Here is a 25,532-nt window from a genome sequence, read left to right as displayed (position 1 = left end):
AGTGTGTCAGGTGCATTTTCCTGTCACACAGTAAACATAGCCTTCTGCACTCACCACCTAAATGTCCTTGGTGTGTTACAAACTCATGCTTTTTACCTCTGGATTTAAAATGTATGGAAGTATTTTGGAGAAGTCTTGTACCCATCCAAATAACATCTGCACAGTTATGGCTTCCTCCAGGTGTGGATTAGGGCACAGAAATTTTGCCTTTTCCCCAGTCAACTACACTGGTACAGACTCAGCCATCATAGTTTGTCTAATCATGTCTTTCCCTAACCCCTCTTGTGTTTCAGCTGTTACTCTCAATTCTTCTACCACAAGTTACCATCTTACCGGATTGAAGGAAAAAAACATCTATCATGTGCAGATTTCAGGATTCACTAATGCTGGTGAAGGACCTCCGACTCTGTCACAACCTTTCAGCACTCCAAAATATGGTACTGTGGAAGCTCTGTGCTTCTGTGTTACTCATCATTAATCCTTGCTTTATGCACTATATATGGCATTGTTCTCTACACTTTCTTGCTTTTTGAGGAATAACAAAGTGCTCATTCACAAGATTTATTATTCAGTCCTTAGTTACTGATAGCAAACACATAAAATTTTTCATTTGTTAGAGATAAACTATGCATCACAGAACAAATCTGCCTGTATTTCGTTACCTAGCATGTATGGAAGACGTAGCTAGGGTTCCTCACCTCTGAAACATTTTCTGACCTTTTTATAATAGTTATATGCACATACCTTTACTGCCAATTGTTGTCATAGATTTCAGCAGTTTAAACATTCTTGCCTGTGACTAGTTAAGTTCAGTAGTTTTTAGTCTTTGCAAAATCCTGAGCAAACATGAAAAATTGGTTTCCAGTTAGACCCCTGATCCACTAGCTGTAAAAAAAAAAGTCTCTTTCAGTTGATCCTGTTGTGAGTTACAGCTAATCAAAGTTTTTCTAATAATTTAGGTGCATTTTATGTAACAGGTCCTATAGTTCACTGGCAAAATTTGCTTTTTTCAAAGGTGACTGGATAGACTGAGAAGATCAATAGTTACATTTATAAAGTCTCATATATTATAAACATATAGGGTTGGCTAAACATGGTCTCTCAAACATTTTTAACACCTTATCAGTTAGACTAAATCTAACACTTCAGTAGACCCTTTTTTTTGGTTTGACCACAGCTTCACTCAGTTGAAGCTTTCTAAATGAAAAAAGAAAAGAACAGGCTAAGATATCAGCCACAGGAAAGGTAACCTGTGAGATTCAGAGACAGAAGTATGCAAATGGCTTCTCCCCACTACAGCTTTTTTTTGTATTGAGTGAAGGAGGTATAAATACAAACAACTGAGTATTCAAAAGTGTGAAGCAGAAAGAAAAAGGAAAGAAATAAAAAATCTCCTTTGAAAGTGACAGGGTTTCCACCCCCTCCTCTACCCCACTGAAACCCTTTCTTCTGTCGACACAGGAAATTAAAGTGTCTCCACTGAAGATTTTCTGCAGAACTTTGTTCCATGCATTCTGCTGAACATATATTTGGATAGGATTCAGTATTTCAGGAAAAGTCGCCAAAATGCAGAGTTAATTTATTGCAAGATTTTAAAAAATCAAGTAAATACATTGAAATTAAACATCACATTTACTATTTCCCCCCTCCCTGACATTTCACAAGTTACTTAATCCATTATATGAACCTCAGATTTCTTTGTTGTAAAAGCCTTTTTCATCAACAGTAAAATTTGCAGCTTTTCAAATACTTTTTTAAAGCAAAGTGAATCAGCCAAATTAAAAAAAAAAAAAAAGGAATCTTTTGTTGGCAAGTAGGTAGGGAAACTGAAAAGAAGTGGCCTTTTTACAAATATGTTTTTTCAGTGTCAGCAACACAGTCATGTACTGACCACACTTTCCTGGCACTATTTTGAAACTTCTAATTTAGCTATCTGTAAAGAACACCTCAACCCCAACCCACTCCTCCCATCACAGACTGCTTTGGTTCCTGTGTTAGCAGCACTGCTTTTGTTGCCTGAACACTTTATCAACCTTCATTAACCACTCAAGCACTTTATCTCCTTCAGAGTGGTGGAGGGGTGGTGGTGGGATGTATCTCGAGCAGGTATTAACGTAGGCAGTAGATGTAGGTTTGCAGCAAGGGTTGCCAAATAGCTGACTGCAAATAAAAATGTCCTGTTTCTAACTGGTGAAGCATAGCACCTACCAAATATACAAACCATATTATGGTTATCAGGACCAGGGGGGATCTCACCAAAAAAAACAAACGCCCCAAACATAGTAAAACCTGAAACAGATTAAAAGCTACTTGCAAATAGTTTCTTATGAAGTCAGACCTGCATCAGCGCCCTGACCCATTAAACAAGCTACATCGTATGTAATAGCATGGGGAGTAGGAACACTTGTTTTATTGTAAAGTGGTTATCTTTGGATGGTGGATTTAAGAATTCAGCACCTACAACTAGATCCCTTAAAAATACAAACCTGAAAGCCTCAGATACCCCAGAAATCCCAGGTCTTGTTTTAACTAGATTTTATTTACAGGAGTCCCAGAACATGTAAAATTTTATGTGACTTCTGTTTGAAATATTTGTCTTGCAGAAGCAACGTAGTCTTTCTATACTTGATAACATAAATCTGATTCAGTCTCTCAATTTCCCATCAGATAAAGGAGAATTTGAAGGTTTCGTGACTGGTATTTGCTTCAGTATGATGTTCATTCTGGTTTTTGCACCTCTCACTTGCTCTCTAGTGCTTAAAAGGTAAGAAGAGAACATTGGCTGAAGTTGTTAGCAGCACTTCCATTTTGCTTAACCCTGAGTTTCACACTTCTGGGCCTTTTTTGTCATTAAAAGCAACACAATTCATAAAACATACAACACAAACGCAACCCCACTCATTTACACAGTGAGATCAATTACAAACTACTATAAGCTGGCTAAAATAGTTTGTCAAAATTTCATAGTATTTTGGTTTTGCTGCAGTTATCTGACTACCTCCTGTCTTAAACATCCTTGCAAAGAGCAAGGACAAGTTCTCACAGTAGAAAATAGGTCATATATGAAAAAAGCATGCATTTGATTATTTTGCTCTTTCATTCCCAACTGATAATCATGCCTCTTCCACTGAAACTCAGAAATAAATTCCAGCAGCATACACATATTGATGTTGCCATCTAAGCACTTTCCTTCAAGCACATTTGGATGTTAACTGTATAAGTTATACGCATAAGCACATAATGAGAGGGAGTAATGAATGGATGATTTGGAAGAAGAGAGTATTACAAGGGTGCCTGTAAGATATGGATGAGGTCCTCTTGTTTCAGGAGAAATTGTTCTCTGCAGTAATAAAGTACACCCGCTCAAATTAATCTGAGGTACAGTATTAGAGGCATACACTACCACTAAAAGAAAAATGGCTTGCAGAGTAACTGGTTCTCATACTTATTTTCTGATAAACCTACGTGCATACAACCATTCATACTACTATTTTGATGTCCTAGATCACTACCCTCCTTTTTCCTCCTTTTTGCAAAGCACCAGCCTCAGAAGCTGAAAGCACAGCTGCTAAAGGGCAGAACAGAGAGATGGTACAACCTGTGGCTTGAAAATTGTATGGCATGATGTAGCTCAATTCATCTTATGCATCAGGCTAAACTCCTGTCTTTGCTGGTGGGAAACAGCACTCCACATTAAGTCTCCTGTGTACTTTCCTCTTCAGATTTTACTCTAAGTTGCTCTGTATCTGATCTAGCCTTTTTGACAAGAACTTCTGGGACCTGGAAGTTTTGACCTAGAGCAAACTTCATTGTGCTAAATATAAAATCATACTTCATTGTCTGGGCCCATTAGGAAAGAATTTTTGAAAAACTAAAAAAACAGCACACAGAAACCAGGTGTAGCAGTACAAAATAGCAATTAAATATATAGTGGTATTGAACACCTGGGCCTGAGATGAAGGGTCCCAAGAATTTCCTTGATTCCCTGCTTTATTGTAAAAAAGGACTGACTAGCCAGCTGAACACCCATCATCATAGGATCAGCAAGGAGATTGGGTAAGTCTACAGCCTCAGGCTTCACTTCAAACTACAGCCTAAACAGAGGCAAAGTACCTTACAGCTAGCAAAGTCCAGATTTGATTTGAAAACCAGACAACACTGAAGCCAACACAAAGTCAGGGTGATGGGCTGCATAACCTCCCTCCGTTTCTCACGGCTGTGCTGAGCTTTTTTCTTATCGAGGTGAGCCATTGCCCAAAACTCACAGGGGGGTGCTCTGAGAGCAGCTGCTGACAGGGAGGTGCTCAGCTCAAAAATGCCGAGAGATGGTCTCCTTCCATTCCCACAGTAATGAGCAATCAGGAGTGACTGATGCCAATAAGATCAGTCAGCTTAGCAGAAACTCCTTTTGAAATTCTCATCCCACCCCACTACTGCCCCCCTGCAGGAAAATCACAGTTGGCCCCTCCGAGCCTGGGGCCAGAACTCGGGGGTAGTGGGAGTGATGGGCAGGGCACCATTACAGCCTGTCATCTCCAGAAGGGCCAGGGAGGATAACGCCTGAGGTGGTGCCCGTGGTGGGGGTGGCCAAGAGAGGCTGGAGAGCATAACAATTTGTTGCCAGTTTTGTTGTTTCTGAGCCCCCGGGTGCAAGGAAAGAGCTTGAAAAAAAGCACTCTGATGAGACATCTGTGGACAAGCAGCCAGCTTGAATAGCTCATTGAACAGCTCAATTGGCAAAATCAGTTCTACCGTACAAACCCCTTCCTCTACAACAGAAGCAGCTGGTGCAAGTTTTTTGTAAAGGTGTGTTTCAGTTCGTATCAGGTGAGAGAGTGAGATACTGTATGTAATAGCTCCCAGAAAGAACCAAACTCAAAATGATTAGGAAAGAGCAGGAGCTGTGTTTTCCCCCCTGTTCTGGCCTGTGGGTCCCAGGGAAAGCCTCTTCCAGGCCACGACTCTCCTTGCACAGAAGCTAAAACCAGCAATAGCTTGCTCTTTGTTTGAGGGAAAGTAAACTTCTAAGTAGAAGCCCAGGAACAAATCCTTATTAAAACAAACTTCCTTCTACATGTCCAAGAGTCCTCAAGGAAGGTGGAGGTTTTGTGAAAACGATAGCAATTTAGGAATATACAATGATTAAATGTATAGAAAGAGGCAACATTACCAACTTCTGTCACATCTCCTTTATCCTTAGATTCTAATTGTCACTAACTCAGCATTTCAGTGTAGACTACCAAGCTTGGTCTTCAGCTTTTAAGTGGAATTATGCTTAATAGTTATTGCAGAATGTCTTGTTTTAATGGTCAATACAATGTTATGTATAAATGTTTGTTAATTTAAATGTATAGGAAATGTCAGTCATTTAACCTGACAATAAATTTAAAATATTTCTTTGCAGATTGAAAATACCATGCTGGCCCAGTGTACCAAGCCCAAGAAACAGCAGTGCACTGCAAGATATGGCAAGTACTCCCCTGATGGTGTGAAAAAATACATAAAGGAGATGTTTCCTACTGATTAATCAATAATACCAGTTATTAGTCTTTTCACACTTCACCCTAGCAAATGTCTAACATCAACAGTTGGGAAGCTAGGGTCATATTAGAAATATAGGATGGAGGAGGGTTGTTATTTAGGCAGAGACTGTATACACTTTTTGATTTAATAAAGGTTCTCAGACTTTTTGGAGAATCTTATAGAGCTTATTTAAAGGTTAAAAGGACAAAGCAAAGTTGAATGGGGGGAGTTGGAGTCTAAATAGAGAAATTCAGTTTTTATATCCAGTTAGTTTTCAACAACTAGAACTGATTATTAAGTTACTCAAAATACAAAGTAACACATCATGGCCTGATTCCCCAGGAGTCTCAAGATGGAGGCCATGTATATGGTGTTTTCTGAAATGCATTCCTCACCCTTCAGTCTCTATCCACCTTCAGAGCCATCCCAGGGGTCTGGCTGGTAGTTGGTAGCTGGCTGAGGAGCACCTACTGGTAAACAGGCACCAGGGTTCAGCAGGATGTTCAAATCTTGCCCATGGCTTTCCCATGTGCTTGGTAAGGATACCTGAACTTCAGGACTGAAGAAGCACCTGTAAATCAGCTGTTGGAGGGATGCTGCTGGAGACCATGTTATGAGTAGACTTATTTACATCTTCCTCTCCTTACCTCCCTCCCTCTTAAGCAAATTTCCGCTCCAGTTTTGCTGACATCTGATACTAAAAGTCCTTCCTCTAGGACACCTCAGTTTATCTCACAAGTCTTAGACCACCGGCCATTACATTTTTGGAGCAGGAACTTGTCCTGCTTTCCTTTTTAAATCTCTCTGATTTTTCTGGCAGACATGAACTTAATTTGGCACGCAAGGATCTAGGTTCTTAAGCCAACTTGTGAGCTTTAACAAAGTAGACTTCTGTCTATTTAGTCAAAGATCACACAGAAGCAGGAAGGTACCTGCAAGCCAGACACTGTCCAAATGTAGGACACAGAATGAAATCATCAGCAACAGGACTTCAGAAGACCCTGCCAGGCTGCTGGTAATCAAAGGTTTTGCTGGACATGAGCATTGCTTCCTTCAACAGACCAAGTATGAACTTCATATTCCAGATCAGGATTTCCTTGCTTTCTTTTCTTCCTTTCTCTCACCTAAATGTAGATAAAGAAGCGACTTCAGAGGTAGTATCGATAGTCATCTTGCCAAAGCCATGTAATGCTGAACAAAGCAGGATCACATGTACGAATGTGCAGCTGTCCAAAGTCAGTTTCAAAAATGATGCTGTTAGAAGACTGCAGTTTCGCTATTTTGTTCAGTTAAGGAACTTGATCTGTTTATAAACACCAGGTAACTTCTAGTTCTCAGTGCTGGGACTCAAATGTCCTTCACTGACCACTCCAGTAACTCCACCTAATCCTCTTGCTTATTCTCCACCATGCATTTAGAAAGTGGGGGATCTGCAGATTCAATACTTGTTTGAAGGGAGACTTCTCAAAGGCAAAAAAGGAATCTAGTATGTTCAGCATCTGGGGAACTTCTGCCTTAAAGAAAGTGCAAGACCTGAAGCTGTTTTGATGTACTAATGAGCTTAGGTGGAATTGAATTGCAGGATAGAAGTTCAGCAAGAAAGGAGTAAGAACCAGCAGCCAAAATAACCTAATTGTTTCAAACAATATTTTGCCATTGTGAAGAAGTGCAGGTGAAATACATTGAGTCTCCATGTTATAGAAAGGACAAACAAGTTTTATGAACCAGAGTGTCACTTTGACATAAATATTTTTAAAGCAAAATATACCCATTTAAAATGCATTTAGCTGTTCCTGCAGAGGCAAATCAATTATAAAAGGAAATTAAGCCTGTATTAGTCAAGTCTGGTAAAGAAATACTGTAATGTTGGTAACATGTCAGAAACAGAAAAAACAGATATCAGATAAGGGTTTTGAGGAAAGCAGAAAAAGTTCTGTGGGAGGAGACAGTACAATAAATCAGTTACCAGATATATTGCCTAGGAGTAATCTGATATTATAAACAGTTCATGAAATATGGAGTAAGGTATTTCCCAAATGAGTGCTGTAAAACAGAGGCAAAGATTAAATCTTACTATATTCTGTATATTTATTCTATTTGTAGGTTGTTTCAAGACTGATGCCCATCAGGATAGTTGAGCTATGTAGCAGCTCTTGACAGAAACACATATATAGTCCAGATAGGTGGCAAGAGAATTTGTACTTTAAATCCAAACAGAGTATTCTTTATCACAATCTAAAGCAATGATACATCCCATGGTACAGAGCAGCAGGAGGAACTGGAGGCACTCTGAATTCAGTCAGCACACAGAGACCAGGAAAACGAAATATGGAGACTAACATGGCCTGTCAGTCACCTCATCAGTGTCCTGTTCTTCATGTTTAGACAAGGTTCTTCAAAAATGCTACTTCTTCTTCATCTATTAGTGCCTCTTTCAGACAGAAGCTCGTGTAGAGATTATTTTAGATTTGGTAGGTGTAGAGTTCAGGCTGCTGTTCGTAATAAATATGATAATGGAGGTACATATCACACAGGTCTTTATTCAAAACAGCGCAAAATCTGACCATGCAGAGGTGTCAACTCATCCCACTACATGAGAAAAATAGAGATATTTTGTGCTGATTTCTGAGATTTCAAAGAATAGCATACTCATTTCCAAGTCAGAACAGAAATTGTAAGGAGAAAGAAAATAAAAAACAATACACACTTATTTTTTTCTTGCAAAAGAACCATAACAGTTTAAACAAATTTAGAGCAACTGAGGAGGGGGAAAAAAAAAAAAAAAAAAAAAAAAAAGGGGGAAAAAGTAATCCTAATAGTTATACCAGAGAACATATCATCCTGGCCATAATTTAAAAAATATTATGGCAAAAGTGGGAGAACTCAGCAGAAAGTCTAAGTGGAAAAGAAGGATGTTTGGTGTTACAAACTGTTTTCTGTTTAATCATCCAGAATTTGCAAAAGCTTGTAAGCCAAGGTATAGTTAGGTCACAACAAGGCATTAAGTTGAATAACAAACTGCTTGCAGCAGCTGATAGCTAAAGCTTGTATGAATGCTGTTCAGTTCAGGCTGCTGTCTTTTTATAGTAACACATTTGTTAACTTTTTGAAAGCTGTGCGACTCAGAACAGCACATTGCGAAGCCTACATTTTATCATCACTACATTTTGTCCCAAGCACACATAAAAGTGAGAAAAATTTTGCTTAAATACTAAGGGAGAGGAGAAGATGGTCCTCTGAATTAGGAAAATAAATATTTTCATTCGTGTTTCTAAAACCAATGAAGATGAGATAAAATTGGTTAGCAAATTCTATAGGCAGGTCCAAGCTGCTTGTGTCCTAGCTTTATTCTTTTGTTATTTATTTCAACAAATTGCCAATTTCATTTTGCAAAAGTACGATACTAAAATTATTCTTTCTCTTTGTTTTGTCTTGCAGACTAATTGGAAGCCTGTTTCAAGGTCATTGCTTCAGGCCCTGTCAGACAATGATACCATCAGTCTTTATGTCATAGAGCATGATTCAAAGGCTACTTTGAAGCTAGAACTCTTTACAGATGGTGAAGACAAGTGTGACACTTGCCAGTCAGAAAAACCTAGCAAAACCACAGACATAAGCCTAAGGCATGAAGATATCCCTGAAGAAGCAGTTACAAGTGAAGAAGAAGGAATCATTTCCATTACAGTACCACTCTTGAGTGACTACACCAGCATGGAGTTCAGCCAGAAAGCCCTGATGAGCCTGACAGTGAAGCTGCCTGCAAGAGCTGCTCATCCTCATCTGGAAATGGAGCTAAGCAGTAAGCCAGCACAAACTGAGCATCATGCTTTGTTTGCTCCTCCACAAGACTACCTCAAACAAAGCCAGGTAGTATTTTTGCCATCTGGACCAACTTTGATATGACAAGTGAATTTGAACTGAAACATCTCTATAGTTTCCCATACCATAAGATCAAGTTCTACAACCTCTGATGCTTGAAGCCATTGGGACCATAGAGGACAGTGAGCCTGTGATAATAGTCTCTGCCTTCAGTAAGCTTCCTTGGTGAAATAGATTGATTATATAATAAGATTAGCTTTTTCACCACAGTCATTCTGTGGAAAGCCCTACTGTCTTCACACAGGCCAAACTTCCAGAGAACTGTATGAAAAACCTTCCAGTAAAGTACCTCTTGCTAGGTGCTTAGATCCAGGGCACTCAGGAAGCCATTTCAAGGCTTCTGCTCTACGCACAATGTTGTTCCAGTCATCAGGAGGGTTCGCCAATCAATGTGATGAGTTTAAGACCTGATAAGCTCTTCAGTAAAAATTCCAGCAAAAGTGTCTACTTAGTCTATGACTGCAAAGAAGCTCTCCAGCTGGTCGAAGCTGGCCAAACAAGAGAGTGCAGAGCCTTGAATTTAGGAATAGAAAATGATGCTTATCCATCCATGTAAAGCATTATTAAGTGCTTTACATCTTAGGTCTTTACAACTTTATTCATCATAGATTAATATTGCAGTGTAAATGGAGATGATAATAAGTATTATTAGTAGTACTGGAGTTTTTACTTGCATTAAATTATTTCTTCCCACATTTATCTGCACGTGGAAATCCATTCATGTTCTGTTATGAGATGTAGTTGCAAATATTTCACACTGCATGCAATGATGATACCTGTTGAACAGTCTTCAAGAGCTGAATAGTCCAGTTAGTAATCCCTCCAGAGCTTGCATAGAGGAGTCAGTGGAAAATAGGGTATAAAAGGGTCTTCCTTAAAATACTCTCTATGTGACCCCATCATGTATCTCCATGGTGTAAGGAGTCTGAACTGGCTTTCCAACCTACAACAGCTTTTCACCCATGAATTCTGTACGCATTAATGGTTTGCAGTTATTGTAGAAGACCCATTTTATTGTTGTCTCTAGTTTATGGAGCATTTTACTAAAATTATTTTGAGGAGAAAGAAATTGATCAACTGTACTGTAAGCACTGGAGGCTCCTTAGGTGGACATCGTTTAAAACTCTCTCATTAAAAGTGAAGGACAATTCACATCCACACAAGTATTTCCACACATATTAGGCAGTATGAGTTACAGAAGAGACATGCTTACAAAAAAGCTCAAAGAAATTTCATTGACTGATTTAGTGAAGCCCAATAACAAAACCTGTTTTATTCAATATCCTTATTTATATTCACTCTCTCTTTATTTATATCTCTCTAGGTCTGTTAGGACTGGCAGGAACCAAACTGTATTTCACTGTGGGTTTTGCATTGTTCTTGGCATTTAAAATGCATTGATTTTCCACAAAGCAATGTACTCATTACCACTCACCCTTGTTACTTCTGCTCATTAGAAGAAGGGGTAAGAGGAGCACTCCCCAGACCACCTCAATGGTTTGAGCAGTCTTTTAAATATCTTTCTTTTTAATTTCAATCATGTGACTTTGCCTGATTTGAATTTGAGAGAACAGAAATGATCCTGCTATTGGCAGAGCTGTTGCTACTTGCAATGTCTAGTAGAGGGGCTGAAATGAAAAGCTATTATGGACAATAAAGTCCTCAAAGGATATACAAACATTATCAAGTAGTCCTGTGAACACAGCCTAATTTGTCCAATTACCAAATATAAGAAAAATCCATGCTCCTTACCTATAATATTTCTTTTTATTTCTGGTCAGAGCAATTTATTTTCCTGGGGCACTTGATACCTTCAATAACGTATTCATCCCTATAAACATTGAATTAACTTTTTCTTACTCTGCACCTACCAAACCAGTGCCTATTATTATGTTAGGTATAAAGTAAATGAGTAGAATCAAACCAATGGTTTGTGAGCAGTTTCGGTACATGAAGCAGCCTTCATACATGAAACTCAAAAGACAGTTTGGGCTTTTGACTCAGGGAGGATTGCCTCCATGATACTAGCCATTCCCTGACATCTTGAAAAGGAAAATCCATTTATCAGGTCAGGAGAATTTCCCTATAAGTACATGTGAACCTACTTGCCTCAAATAGAAAGAACATATGTATTCCACTTTCAGTTATAAAACTCACAGTATATGTGATTCTTAATTGATCTCATTAGAGCAATACTTGTATAATGGCTGTAAATTGTACATTTGGGAGAACGAGAGAGATACATGAAAAATTCTGGTATGGAGATTAGATATAAATGAAGAGCTCATCCCATCATGATGTATCCATTGAAAGCAAAGAAAGAACCTTATATGTGGAGAGAAATAGAAGAGTTCACTTGCTAACCAGTTTCATCCAGACAAAAAGGAGGCTTTGGTGGAATAATGTAGCTACTCAGGGACACTGGACTAGGAGACACATAGTGCTCAGGTCTTTAGATTAGGGGCAGCTAGTTTTTTGTAGTTTTCTTTTTCTTCGATTCTTTTATGGGAATTTTTAGTTCAATTGCAAGAGACCTACAATGACCATCTACTACTGCCTGACCTCTTCAGGCAGCTTTAAAAATTGTGTGCATATACAGATGTATAATGACTGCAGAAGCCTACCTCTCCTAATAAATGTGTAAGATATTTCATGTGCTTAAGTATTGTTTAAGTGTTTCAGCAGTGTTCTTAGCTTCAGTATTCTTAGTTTTGATATGTTAAGAGTAAAATTGAAAATATGAAGGCTTAGGACCGTAATACCCAAGGGATTTAAAAATAATCTTTAAATTTTTCTTTTCCCGGCCCACATAGCTCTAGATGACCACTGTTAGCATTAGTGAGAATTTAGACATTGTAAAAGTTTAGACACTTAACTGTAGGCATGGAGGCACATAAGCATAGTGATTTATATCATAGGGTACTATGGGGTATTATACTGCAGGGTTACAGTGTTTTAGCATTTTATATTTACAGAGTAAGGAATGCAATATTCATTCTCTAACATAGCCTCTAAAAACATGCACAAGTGCACAAAGCCAAATTAGTACATACCTATTTTTTTCTGGTATCCAGAGTAGATGTTTTTTCTTGAATACTTGATGTAGTATGGATATAGATTTTTTTTTTACACTTTTTTTTTTTACACTTAAAGTCAGACTTACATTGCAGTAGCCAGACAGCACTAAAAATCATCAGTGTTTCAGAGACAAGATACACAACTACTCAGTCTTGAACAGGAGATTGCAGCAACCACAGTATTCCAGAGGTTTTTTTCACTCTGTATTAACTACCAAAAAGAATAACTACAGAATATCTACAGATGCCCTAAAAACCTAAGTCTTTGGGATTTTTTGGCAACCTTAAAAGCCACCTTTATGGCACAATGGCATCTGCAATTGAGCAGTCCTCCTGAAAGCAGAGAGCACAGGGGTATCCTGTCAATCTGAGTCAACCCCCAGCTACAAAAACTGTAAAATAATGAAGGCCTTCATTAAAGTCCTCTACTTACAGAAGATACTTGTTTCAGAGCTCTGGACTCTGTGTCACAGGCTCTTGGTTTGCCTTTTTCCCTCTCTCTTAATGGCACTGTGTGTCTACTGCCTGAATGATGTTAACTGTGTCATGGTGCTGCATTGATAAGATCTGTACGAACCTGGGTAATAAAACTCAGGACAGCTTACATCAGTCACTTATGAGCACTGTTTACAGAAGACTCTGCTACGACAAATCACTTCATGTCAATGGGGGGGAATAATCTTATGCCCATATCTATTTTATTTCTACAGCAGAAGCACCGGTTTGATTAATAAAACTGAAAACAACTTGTTGTGCTAGAGATGGTCATTCACATCGCCCATCCTGAGAGACCTCTTCAGTGCTTCATATAATCATAGAACAGAATCACAGAATCATTTAGTTTGGAAAAGACCCTTTAAGATCATGGAGTCTTACCACAAACTTAACGCTGCCAAGTCCACCACTAAACCATGGCCCTAAACACTGTATCTACACATCTTTTAAGCACCTCCAAGGATGGCGAATCAACCACTTCCCTGGGAAGCCTGTTCCAACACCTGATAACTCTTTTCAGTGAAGAAATTTTTCCCCATACCCAATTTAAATCTCTCCTGGCACAACTAGAAGCTGTATCCTCTTGTCCTATCATTTGTTACTTGGGAGGAGACTGACACCCACCTCGCTACAACCTCCTTTCAGACAGTTGTAGAGCGCAACAAGGTCTCTCCTGAGTCTCCTTTTCTCCAGGCTAAACAACCCCATTTCCCCCAGCTGCTCCTCGTAAGACTTGTTCTCCACCTTCCTTGCAGAAAGCCCTCCCTGGACCAGAGCAGAAGCTGTACAGAAACAAACTAACCAAGGAAGTAATCTGGATTTGTTGTAGTGGTAGACAGAGCCAGGACAAAGGAAAATCCTGAGCAGTGATAGACACAGCAACAGCCAGCAATGACAGGAAACTTGTGATGATATGGGTTCAGGTCCTTACTGGAGACACTGGAGTCCAGGCAGCCTGGAGAGTAGTAGACATGTTACTTTACCCGAATGCATGAATAGCAGGTGACTTTTCCAAGACTCATTTATCAAGGAACACAGGAAGTTGTGGATATAAGGTGTCTCATTCATACCTTTTCCATTGTATGCGATTACAAGCCAACCACTTTATCCCATGACAGCCTAAGTGAGCTCTCCCTGCTAGGCAGTGTGGCTGCATGGTGGTGATCTCCCCTTGAGCTGGGATGCCTCTCAAGGCAGAGAGACCTTTTGCCAACGACAAATCACTGGAAGAGCCCAATTCAAGTTCTCCCTGGACAGCAACTGGACTGCCTGCCAGGTGACTCTCCCTCCTAGCAGTGCTGTCTCTCAAGGTTTGAGATTCCTTACCTGAGACTAAGACATTCTTCCTTACCAAGGTGGAGAGACCCTTTATTTGCACCACATCCTTGGTAAGTGACTGACCGCACGTGGAATTAATGCTAATGAAATCTATGTGTCTTACACCATTGGATATAAAACACTGACCAAGTCTGGGACTAAGTCTGGATCCAGCTGCACCTAGACTCCTCCTTGAGAAGTTTAGAAAGCAAGGGGGTCCACTCTGAACCTTGTGACTCAATGGCAGGTTCTCCTTTACCCTTTTGCATCTTCAGTCTCCTTGTAAATCATTCTAGCTCGACTATAACTCAATTTTCCTTTGCATGTTTCCTTCATGTAGTAAGTACTGTCAGCAGTCGCACTGTGATCAAAAAGCAAGAACACCATGAGCTTTCTGGAAAGTTGGTGTTAAAGGTTATCAAATCACAGTGGTAAAGCCAAGTTTCTGTATAAGCCCAAAATCAGCATCCTGTCTAAGTACTCATCTAACACCAGGGCCTCATTGCAAACTACGTTCATTCCTCTATCTCACACTGCAACCAACCCACACATGCAGTCCTCTTTAACCTGTGCAGCTATTAATCCTTCATGATCTACACATCTGGTCTTCCACTTCATCTCACCTCAATTCATAGTTATAGTACACCAGCTCACACCTTCACAATACCAAAAAGGAACAGCGAGACTGAGTTATACAGCTTTCACACCCCCACCCCCAAACCCCTCCTCCACCTGAATGTTGTCAGCTTTCAATTAGCCAAGCACCAAGGAGCAGCAACAGTTTACATGGTATAAATAATCATATTATCACAGCCAGAGACGTTTGATTACTAATGTTAGGCATTTTACATCTCCTGTGTATGCCTGTATGTCAGAAAATTAATCAACAGTGGAATGAGCAGGCTTATACAGTTGCTCACCCTTTATGCTCTTCTAAACTTGGGGGAAATGGGACAGGAATGATGCTTGACTGCTTTTATAAAGCACTTGAGAACTGTGATCTGGAAGGCTGATATAGCCTCTAAAGTAATAATTTTTGCCTTTATGCTCCTTATAGATCTCTATTCATCCCTCTCTATGAAGAGCATAAAAGCAAAAATTTCTTATAGGTAGAGGACGACACAGAAGCCATGAAACATGAACACTTCAAAAGGGATATACTACTCTTTCCAACTGCAGTTATGAGCTACTACTGGAATAGTTACACATCTGACATAAGAAAAGAAAGTTCTTAAATAAAAGAAGTAGGAATTTTATGCTTTATTGTCACTTACTGAATTACTACTGTCCTTACCACTATAAATTACCCCAGGTAAAAATGATCAAAGGGAATCTGATTTATCAGAATTAATTATGTAATATTTGGCTACCATCTTTCATCTAGCCATAAAAGCACAGTGAATGCCCATTTCCAATGCATTCAGTGCAATGCAATGACCCAAGTCTAACACTTTCTTCCATCAAAAGATTCTGAAGTATACTTTAAACCAATGAATTCAGCACTGCCACACTTTGGTTGAACAAAGTATTGGAAGTCCTATTATAAAATCAGAAGAATGAAGAACAGAGTATTTCAGTGACTTATTGTGTGTCCCACAATATCTAAGAAATGGCACTGTCAGGCTCATACCATAAACATACAGCTGTCACCTTTCCACCTTCTTTGGAGATTAAGCAACAGAACAGACATACCACAGCTCTATCTTGAACAGATCAAAGGATGTCCTTGCTGATACAAATAAAACTTGGATGGAACAAGGAACACCTTACAATTAAGAAGACAAATATGCAATCAACACCGTTCGTAGAAGCTGCCCCTTTTCTCTGCATCCCAATAAACTCTTTAACAGCACATCTACCCAAAAACCTCCAGCTACAGTAGGATTTAACTGGGCACACCAAACCAACCAAGAAGGACTGCATGTTTGTTCCTGGTTAATAGATACCATCTCATAACATCTTTCCGGTTATTCTGTATTATGGTCCATTCAGAAATACTGATCATTTTGCTTAAGACTAATCTGTAACATGGGTTAGTATGATTTACAACATGGTTCAGGCAAGTCTAGTCCTTACTAGATACCTAGTTTTGACAATACCAGGCAGGATGGCTGCAACGCGTAAGAGTGAGTTTGCATGCTTGTGAGGAAACCAGCAAGCTAGTAGAAAGACAAGTATTTAACAGCTCAGAAGACTTACTAAACATGACTTAGGAAAATAAGAATAGTATCCCCTTAAAATTGAACAAAGCAGAGGAGCAATTATGGAATGTTACCTCACCACAGTGAGATTCAAATCCAGTGAAAGTAGATGATTATAATTTGTTTAATGTTCACATTTCATGTGGACCAACACATTTGCTTTGAACTTCTAAATCCAGTAATCTGAATCAACCCTTTAAAATATTACTTCAGTAAAAATTAAAGGTTTTCTTTCTATTTATAAAGAGAAATGTAAGAGTTGTTGAGAGAAAAACAGAAGCACAGTCTTTGCCAGGTCTGATACTGAAGCAGCACACTTAACAAAAGACTAGTACCGACACTCATGTCTGCCTGTTTTCTTAAAACAAGCAGGCAAAACAAGCCATGTACACAAAAAAAAAAAATTGAAAAGACTGTCAATCACCTCTAAAAAGAATTTATTTTTAGTGAGTTCTTAAGGAAATTAAGTAGTATATAATATAAATATGTAATCTATGATTTTGAACCATTGCTAACATCTCAGTGTGTTTCTCAGATCTGTTTTTCCCTTTTACATTCAGAGAAGCAGCATGGTGAAATGCAGTTATCTATACCACAGATGTGTTGACTAAATCATCTGATCAGTAAGAGTTAAACCAGTCACAAGTCTTATTACAGGCATGATTGCTCTAAAAAAATCACAAGATCCCTACTGAGCATGTTAAAGTGTTGAGAAGCAATCTCCTACTTCTGCTCCTTAATCACTGCTGTTTATTTAGATTCTTATACATTATAAAAAGCAACAGAGAAGCACTGAAAACAGTGAATTTTAATATTAAATTATCCATGACAATGAACTGACATGTACTGTTAATGTCAGAATCTCTGCACAAACTCCCGACACTACTTTAAAAAAGAAAAGAAAGGAATTTTGACATACATTTCTCTATAACCACATTTATTAACTTTCTGTTTGAAAATTACAAGCTCTCCCTTGTGGAACTAAGGTAGTTTTCTCTAGAGAAAATCCCCTGCTCAGCTCAGGTATTGGGAATCCTCTTCTGTAACTAACAGTGATGATACATTCAGTTATTTAACCCCTCACCACCTTTCCTCTAATATTCCTGTCAGTATCAGTCCAAAACTTAGCTATGAAGCACTTGGCACTCTAGGGCACATGTAGCCTAAAGGAAAAAAAAGAGGGAGAAAGACAGAATTGCTTCACAGCCATTTGCTGTTATCTCATCCAAATTTAGTGGAAGTGAGTTTATGACACCATTAAAACTTTGGGACATTATTTATTTGCAAAAATAACAACAACATAATAGCACTTGACATTTATTTACTTGTACCATTTCATAGTTGCTTCATTAATGCAAAAATATACTTTACCAACATGGAACAGGTTGTATGTTTATTAAACTTAGATGACCTACTTTATTACCAGAAATATCAAACCCAGAGAAGGGAAATAATATTTTCACTGCTGTAGTGCTTAAGTTCCCCAGGTATATCTGAACCCAGACTGTGAAAGGTGCTGTGTTTAGCACATTAGTCACAGCTCCTGTAACAGTGGGAAAACCACCAGAAAGCATCTACTGAAAAATTACATGAACTGTGCACATCAGGTTACTTTCTTGATGTTGCCAGAGCAGATCACTCATTCCCTTGAGTAGATTATTATGAAAATTATGTATTTATGAGGTAGCAATTTTGAAGTGGCCCATGATTTACTCATCAGTGCAGCAGTAGTTCTAAATCTTTGCACTAAGGAAAGTTTTACTGAGTAGAGCAACAACTTCTAAGAAAGCTAGGCAACCTCATTAATGACATCAAGGACTGAGTGAAAGGAAGATGAAATTATTCTTTTACCATTACTGATAGGTCTTTCAGGTCAAAAAAGACACATGTAGCCTTTTAAATGGGAGAAGAATAATTTCATTGACAAGATTAGTACGGAACATACTCTGTACATTAAAACACTCTAGTCTTATGTCAAATTCGGCATGAGATTAACATAAAAAATGTGATGAATTTAAAAGTGTAGTCTGAAACTTTCCAGAAGAAAAAAACCCTCATTTTTGTTGTCCATGTTTTCCTGTTAAGCTCAACAATCATAAATGTCATGACAATTTTTTAAAATAATTTTTGCCCTCAAGGATAGTAAGAGTTCATAGTTTCAGAAAACACTGTGAAAAGTGAATTCATAGATAGCTTCTCAACTGTAGCATTTAGTTAACACAATACAGAATTGAAGTGTTAGAGCCGTGTCTCCTCAAACTAAGGGGAAAACAGTTGCCTCCACATATTGTCATACAAGTTTATTAAGCTGTTTTAAATTGAAGAGAATACAGAAGAAATCCCCATACAAACATGCTCAGATTCTGCAACAGGACTTACCTACAATTGAAGCATTCCTGAATTTGAAATAAACACTGCCTGCAAAGACATTTTTTAAAAGTTTAAACACAACTGAGTGTATTTCTCTTACACAAAAAAAAAAAAAAATCCCCTTTTGTACAGTGCTTTTCGTTTTCAATATTATTTTAATTACATTTTTCAACATATAAAAATAAACCTAAGGTACAGGCTCAAAACTTTTTTTCTGTTTACATGTTAGCAAACAAAATTAAGTTTTAGATTCTCGTTAGGTAATAACACCTAATGGTATCTACAAATTTCAACTGTCCACACACCAGTCTCTGGTGAGAAAACTCCATCTCTCTGAACTAAGCACCTACTGATCTACATTATTTTAGCTGTTTACAGATCTCAGCATTTGTGTTGCTAAGTCCAATTCTTACTTTTAAAATTATGGTAACACCAAACTCAATCATCAAGTGCTATAAAAGTACCACCAAGTGGCAGGCTGAACCATAATATGCCCCAGTTTGCAAGTCACTGTTCAGAATTCATATATTTAAGATTATTTAACCATAATAATGCAAATTTCATACTAACATTTACAAAATTGAAGATTATTTTTGTCTGGGTTTTTTTCTTCCTCTAAGTGAATGGTTACCAAAATTAAAATACATGAACTCTAGACTTGTTTCATTACAAACTAACAAAAAGAAAGGGATGTAGAATGCTTCAGACCTAAAGGTAAAAGATATACACATCACTATGGTATTACTGCTTGCAACAGTCATACATGTGAATGAAAAAAATAACACAGTAATATGGACAGGTATGAAGTATACAATAATTTGTATTACACAAAGAAGCCTTTACTTATTATCTCTTTCTTAGACCAAAAGAAAATCACAGAAATTCCTACATCTAATAACTATTACAAAATACCAGTACAAGCTAAGAGTAACACAGAGAAGCTACCGTGTAACAAACAGATTCGCAGAGTTTCAAAGTAATTTAAGGTATTGCCTTAGATAAAACTGGGCCACAGAACACTAGCAGAGCAATGCAATGCATGCTACAGACTACAGTATTGACCTTCTTTGCAGCAAACACACTCAAGTGACCACAGCTCATTTCAGAATCCAAGCTGTGCATAGGTTGCTGCTGTTAAGGCAGCTAACGTAAAGCTAGCTCAGATGCAATTATCAGAAATTGCCATCAAAAAAATTTGCAGGTGACTAATGAGTGAACAGAACCCACATCTCACTGATTTCTCAGGAGTTCTTCAGATGTCCCTGGTTTCTAACTGAAGTGCTTTTTTCTCCTCTTAGTTCTAATTCTGAAATATGAAAAACAGTATTCTCTACGTACCCTACTACTATCAGTGTTCACAAACAAAATTTCATCCCTCACACCCGTGTAAACCTATTGACTTTGATGTATTTATCTAAGTCACAGCCACTTCTATTTTGAGCTTAGAATCCTGTTTCATCCACCAGCAGCTGTCTTCTGTTACCTTCTTTCAAAAGACAAAGAAAAATCCTATCTGTTACCCAGAAACACTGTTGTGAAATAACTGTGGTCACTAATGGAAGCTTACGCATATATGCTTTATATGGTCTTAGCAAAATGGCACCATGTCACCACTTTTCTGAGCAACTACAAGTCACAACATTTTGAAATAAAGGCTGACCCAAATGAAGCTACATTTAGAACAATACAGCTACCATGAACTACACTGCTCTCAAAACCTCCACTCAATTTAATCTCATTTATAAAGTGCAAAACCCAGCAATTTGACATGGTAGCTCAGCATGCAAACTTGTTGATGATGAAGGCAGTGGACTTCCAGTGGTAAATGGACCTATTTAATGGATGATGCACACAGTCTTGTTGGAGCAAGCAAGAACTTCATTACTGTGCTACACTACCAGTTTAAAAATGACCTGCTCTCTGCAGAGATAGGCATTTTACAGAATGATAGTTCTCTAGTAGTGTGGCTCTTTAGGAAGAGGGGAACTGTGAAACACCTCATATGAACAGACAGAACTTAACCACCTCACAGATTTGCACAGTATTTACAAAGCAAAACCAGAAAATACAGCATTATTAAGAAAATATGACTTGAGGTGGGGAGGAAATGTGTGTCTGATGGTTGGTTGTTTTGGGGTTTTTTTGCCTTACAAGATCCCAACTTTTTATCAGGGAACCACTGATTCACATACAATGTAACAATGGGCTGCATAGGGACTTACACATGATAAGTTAGCTAGTAACTTCCAAAGGCATGGTTTTTAGCTAACTGTACCCAACCCTTTACATATTCTTTAACTGATACATAATAGAACTATGCTATTTCAGGGTAACAAAACTCAAGAAATAAAACTCGTATCAGCTGAAACACGATAAATTGCAAGAATTCGAATTCCTCCCAAAGGAGTAACTTAGCTTTTCAAAGATATTATAAATAATACATGTATATTTTCACTTGCATCCACACTTCAAATCAAAGAAGCTACATGTGTAAGACCAGATGAACTAAAAATATTCCTTTAATAAGTATGTACCAGCAGAAACTTCCCTCTGAAATACTTATTTTATTAGTGAAATGGTACCAAAGATAACAAGTATACAAACAATCTCTTTGCTCTATGCTACTTGCACATCATAAATAAGACAGCTGTTGTTTCAAGACACTATCCTTCACAGTCTTCCTGTAAGCATACAGATTTGTCATTCTTTTATCAGAATAAGCTGTTTATCAGCCAACAGCATGTGGCTTAAACATCACAAAAATGACTGTCTATACTTTACATGGTAAAGCATCTTCTATAGTCTTAAATGTACACAGTGGCAAGAACATCAAAACCTATCCAAAATGAAGAGTGATTAAGCAGCTTCACAATCAAACTGGGTTTAATTACCTTAGGAATTGGGCAAATTTTTCACTCCCTGTAATATGCCTTCCCCACCCCGGAATAATTAACTATGCAAAGGAAAACAAATTGAAAGCAAATAGCTAATATGATATTAAGTTTGGGTTTTTTTTAACTGAAAGAAGTAACTCTTCCCATGAGGTAAGGCAATTAAGTCATTTGATTGTATTAAGTTATATTAAAAATAATCTACTCGATTTTAGGTATACATAAGTTTTAAAGGTATGACTCTTAGGAAATCTCATGTAACTGACTGATTTAGTTCAGAGAACACAAGCCATATTTTACCTTGACAAAAATATTTGCCTTGTCATTCTCTTCTGACATGCTTTCTCCCCCAAGAACGAAAAAAGAATCTCTACCGTATAACTCCTGTGTAAATTAGAATTTTTTCCCCAAATTACTTATCCCCTCTTCTTTGCATACATCTCCTTTTATATCACCCAACAGGTACCACATAAGATGATGGAGAGGTAACAATTAAGGCCATCCAAATGTAGATTAAATGTCTAAAGGGCTGTCTTTGATGCAGGTGATCAGAAAATGCTTTGTATTCAGCTACTTTTGTACAGTGGTGGTCCCCAAACTGCATTTTTGTTTTCAACTCTAAGTCTCTTCTAAAAATAAAAAAGTGAAAATGGAGCTTTAGTATTTTAACAAGTGAATCAAACAACCGTTCTGATGAATCACTTGCATTCTTGTCTACAGTATGGTGGTGGCAAAATAGCAATAGAGTTCATTTACGATTTAGCTGAAGATGAGTAATAGCACATATACATTTCTATAAAATACCACATTTTAAGAAGGCACTAAAGCTTCTGCTTGTGCTCCCATATTTTTTTAAACAAATAAGAAAAAATTATTTTCATAATGGCACCTGTACTATTTGCAGCTGAACAGACACACTGCATTACGGCTCAAAACAAAGCTGTAAGTTCTGATAATATCATACAGATGTGCTCACTTCTAGAAGGACAAAAGAAAACAACAAAACAAAACAACCCCAAAATAACCCAGTAAGCTAACCTATTATCTATAACATGGCAATGTTCCTTTTAGGAACAGAAAAATAGCATGCATTGTTCAAATACTTTAAAAGAAATACTAATTTTAGGGATATTAGTAAGAAATTCTTTTAAATAACAAAGCCCAAGAATCTCAAGCCTCGAGCAAATGAAAAACATACTAGCCAGTGGGTATTTAATAAAAGAACCACAAAACTGTGTTTAGAAAACCCTTCCTTACAGTTGTCATTTACAACAAAGAAAGTGTGTATATTTATGCACCAGTTCCAAGCACATTGAACAGTATACACTGAAGTTTTTGTGGATTTTCTAACCCACAAGTTAATACAAAATTCATCAACAAGCAGTTTTTAGAACAACCTTCAATGCATATCTTCAGCTTTTTTTGGATAGTACAGGTTTACATTTTTCAGTTTCTACTTTTTTGTAACAGCTTATGGCAAAACATAACCTAAATAATTTTACAAATAAGTACAGCCATCATGGAAATGTATGCATTTTCAGATATGAATAGTTCTGATGGCATCTGCCTTTTCATGGTGTAACTACTAGTCCGTGCTCTCTTGCTTTACAGCAAGAAGACAACAAAGCTATAACAAGAATTGGAAGAGCTACTAGTACTATCAACACGTTCAGGTTGATTGCTTTGACATTTTCTTCCTCAGCCTGGGAAATAAAAAACTTTGGATTTCATTCCTTAGTTGCACTAGTCCATTCTTTGCTCTAATCCTCTTCCATTTTAATTGAGAGGTTTTCTTCATTTGGTTGACAGTTCCCATTCTGTTGTAGTTTGACTTCATCTGTCCTTTGTGTATCTCTGTTGTCTACCTCCTTGTCAGTTTCTGAATTCTGATCCTCTTTAGCGTGATCTTTCTCCTACCAAAGATAAAATTACTTTACAAAAAAATCATATTCTTAGTGTTATAGGATATGACTTCCAACCAACTCTTAGTATTTTTATTGTCTCAATTTTTACATGTCTACCTTGTCTCGGCATTTTTTAGAACAGAGGTGTCACTTCCTTCTTGGGTTTGGTTTTTGTGTGGTTTTTTTTGTTTGTTTGTTTGTTTTTTGTTTGGGTTTGTTTTTTTTTTTTTTTTTAGAAAAAGCTTTCTTTTCTATTGGCTGAAATTAAGCACTCATAACAACCTGTCATCCAAGAAATCATTGCCATAAAGTGATCTGTCTTTATCATCAATATGCAGAAAAAACAGAACAAGCACCATCATGGAACCTATGAGAAACAGCTTCAGAAATTAAGATTTCAGAATATTTTCTAAATAAAATAGGATTACATTTTTTCTTTCATATTTTTTGTTAAGTATCTGATGCAGTTTAAGAGAGTTCTTTGGTAAGATAATTACTTAAGCTTGTAGACAGTCACCTAACCAGCTGTTTTATAACAGTTGAATAATTCTGAGTTCAATAAACTACTCTCTAAAGACATGCTGCTTTTCAAATTCCAATACTGAACAATTTGAAGATGTTTATTTTCTTAATCATACCACCTTCTATTTTCCAGTGGAAAATCCCGTAACACTCTTCCCCTACTCTTCAACTTTATGCCTGCATAGTCCAATACACAGACCAACACCAAAGCAACCAGGGAGAAGCTGAACTGAAGGTTTATTAAAAAAGTAATCTTTTCAACTTGACAGCCAAGCTGTCCCTGAATGCTGCTCCTTAGTTACACAGTCTGCTTCCTGCCTGCTCCTACAGATCGGCAGCCAGACAAGTTCTAACATATGGCACAGAACAGCAAAGAGAAACAAAGTGTTTCCATAACCTATTCACATAAGCTCCTATAGGTCCAGTAAAGTTCAAATATGGAGTCTTATCCAACTGGCCCACTAACACCAACTGTAGGTCTCTATCTGGCAAAAGCTAAACCCAAATGGTAATAATTTGGTATGGAACACAAACAAAAAAGAAGGGAGGAGGAAATGAAAGAAAAAGAAGGGAGGGAATTTCAAGAATGACTCCACTGGCACCACTTAACTCTGCTTATCACTTGGTCATGTAGCTTACCTTCAAAGTAGTGGTGCTTTTGTCAGATTTCTCCTTTCCTTCTTTTTCTTTACTACTTTTTTTCTTGGAGGTGGAGCGTTCTCTTCTTTCATTATTTGCTTCTCTTTCTCTTTTTTTTTCTTTCTTGTTTCTGTTTAATAAAATTTTTAGTCAAATCAGAATTTGATCCAACAGTAATAATCTTCAAATGACTTAACTGCAAACTAAACTCTCATCTGTGGGTTTTCAAAAAAAATTCCAAAATGTAACAAAACCCCCTTCATAAAGACAAGGGGATTTTTTTGTCTGAAGAGAGCTAAACAATGCACGTGTTCAGTACAAATGGTATTTGCAAAAAAGTAGCTGAATTAAGCTGTATCCAGTTAAGAGCTTTTATTGATTTGAAGCAAATTTGCATTGTTGATAGATTTGAAACTCTCTAGTTTAAAGCATACCAAAGCTCAAATCCATGAAGGTTTTTGGTTTGGTTTGGTTTTGCTTTAAATTAAAACTGAATCATACTGACCAAATGAAATCATCTGGGATGATCATTGCAAAGGCAGTAAAGCAATGAAAATACTACGAATTCTTCCTCCTTTACTGCTCCTTAACTTTTATGTTTACATCAAACTGACCTTCTTGGAGAAGGAGATCGTGAAGACTTTCTTTTTGTTGTTTTGGATGTTTTAGGAGACTTGGAGGGACTTCTACTCTTCCTTTTACGCCTTTCTCTAC

At 37.6% G+C, this 25,532-nt stretch overlaps 2 protein-coding genes across 5 annotated transcripts in view; one reads left to right on the top strand and one right to left on the bottom strand.

The window, feature by feature from the left end:
• Positions 1–10,871, top strand: part of LOC116965507 (interleukin-31 receptor subunit alpha-like) — a 30,008-nt gene extending 19,137 nt beyond the window's left edge. Inside the window, exons 12-15 of the mRNA XM_033009024.2 lie at positions 294–437; positions 2,668–2,764; positions 5,405–5,468; positions 8,962–10,871. Coding sequence (XP_032864915.1) covers positions 294–437; positions 2,668–2,764; positions 5,405–5,468; positions 8,962–9,426 — 770 coding nt within the window. The 3' untranslated portion in view covers positions 9,427–10,871. The remainder of the gene's footprint in view (positions 1–293; positions 438–2,667; positions 2,765–5,404; positions 5,469–8,961) is intronic.
• A 7,906-nt stretch (positions 10,872–18,777) lies between these two features.
• The window catches only part of SREK1 (splicing regulatory glutamic acid and lysine rich protein 1), a 35,021-nt gene continuing 28,266 nt past the window's right edge, over positions 18,778–25,532 (bottom strand). For all 4 annotated transcript variants that reach the window (XM_033009180.2, XM_042804496.1, XM_042804494.1 and 1 more), the window contains 3 exons: positions 25,433–25,528; positions 24,819–24,948; positions 18,778–23,666 (listed from right to left, as the gene is read on the bottom strand). In XM_033009180.2, the coding sequence (XP_032865071.1) occupies positions 23,514–23,666; positions 24,819–24,948; positions 25,433–25,528 (379 nt within the window). In that variant the 3' untranslated portion in view covers positions 18,778–23,513. The remainder of the gene's footprint in view (positions 23,667–24,818; positions 24,949–25,432; positions 25,529–25,532) is intronic.

The sequence above is a fragment of the Tyto alba genome, unplaced genomic scaffold (assembly GCF_018691265.1).
Source record: "Tyto alba isolate M040663 unplaced genomic scaffold, T.alba_DEE_v4.0 Super-Scaffold_42, whole genome shotgun sequence".
Lineage (NCBI taxonomy): Eukaryota > Metazoa > Chordata > Aves > Strigiformes > Tytonidae > Tyto > Tyto alba.
Note: the sequence above shows the minus strand (reverse complement) of the source record. Positions and strands in the feature narration are given on the sequence as shown.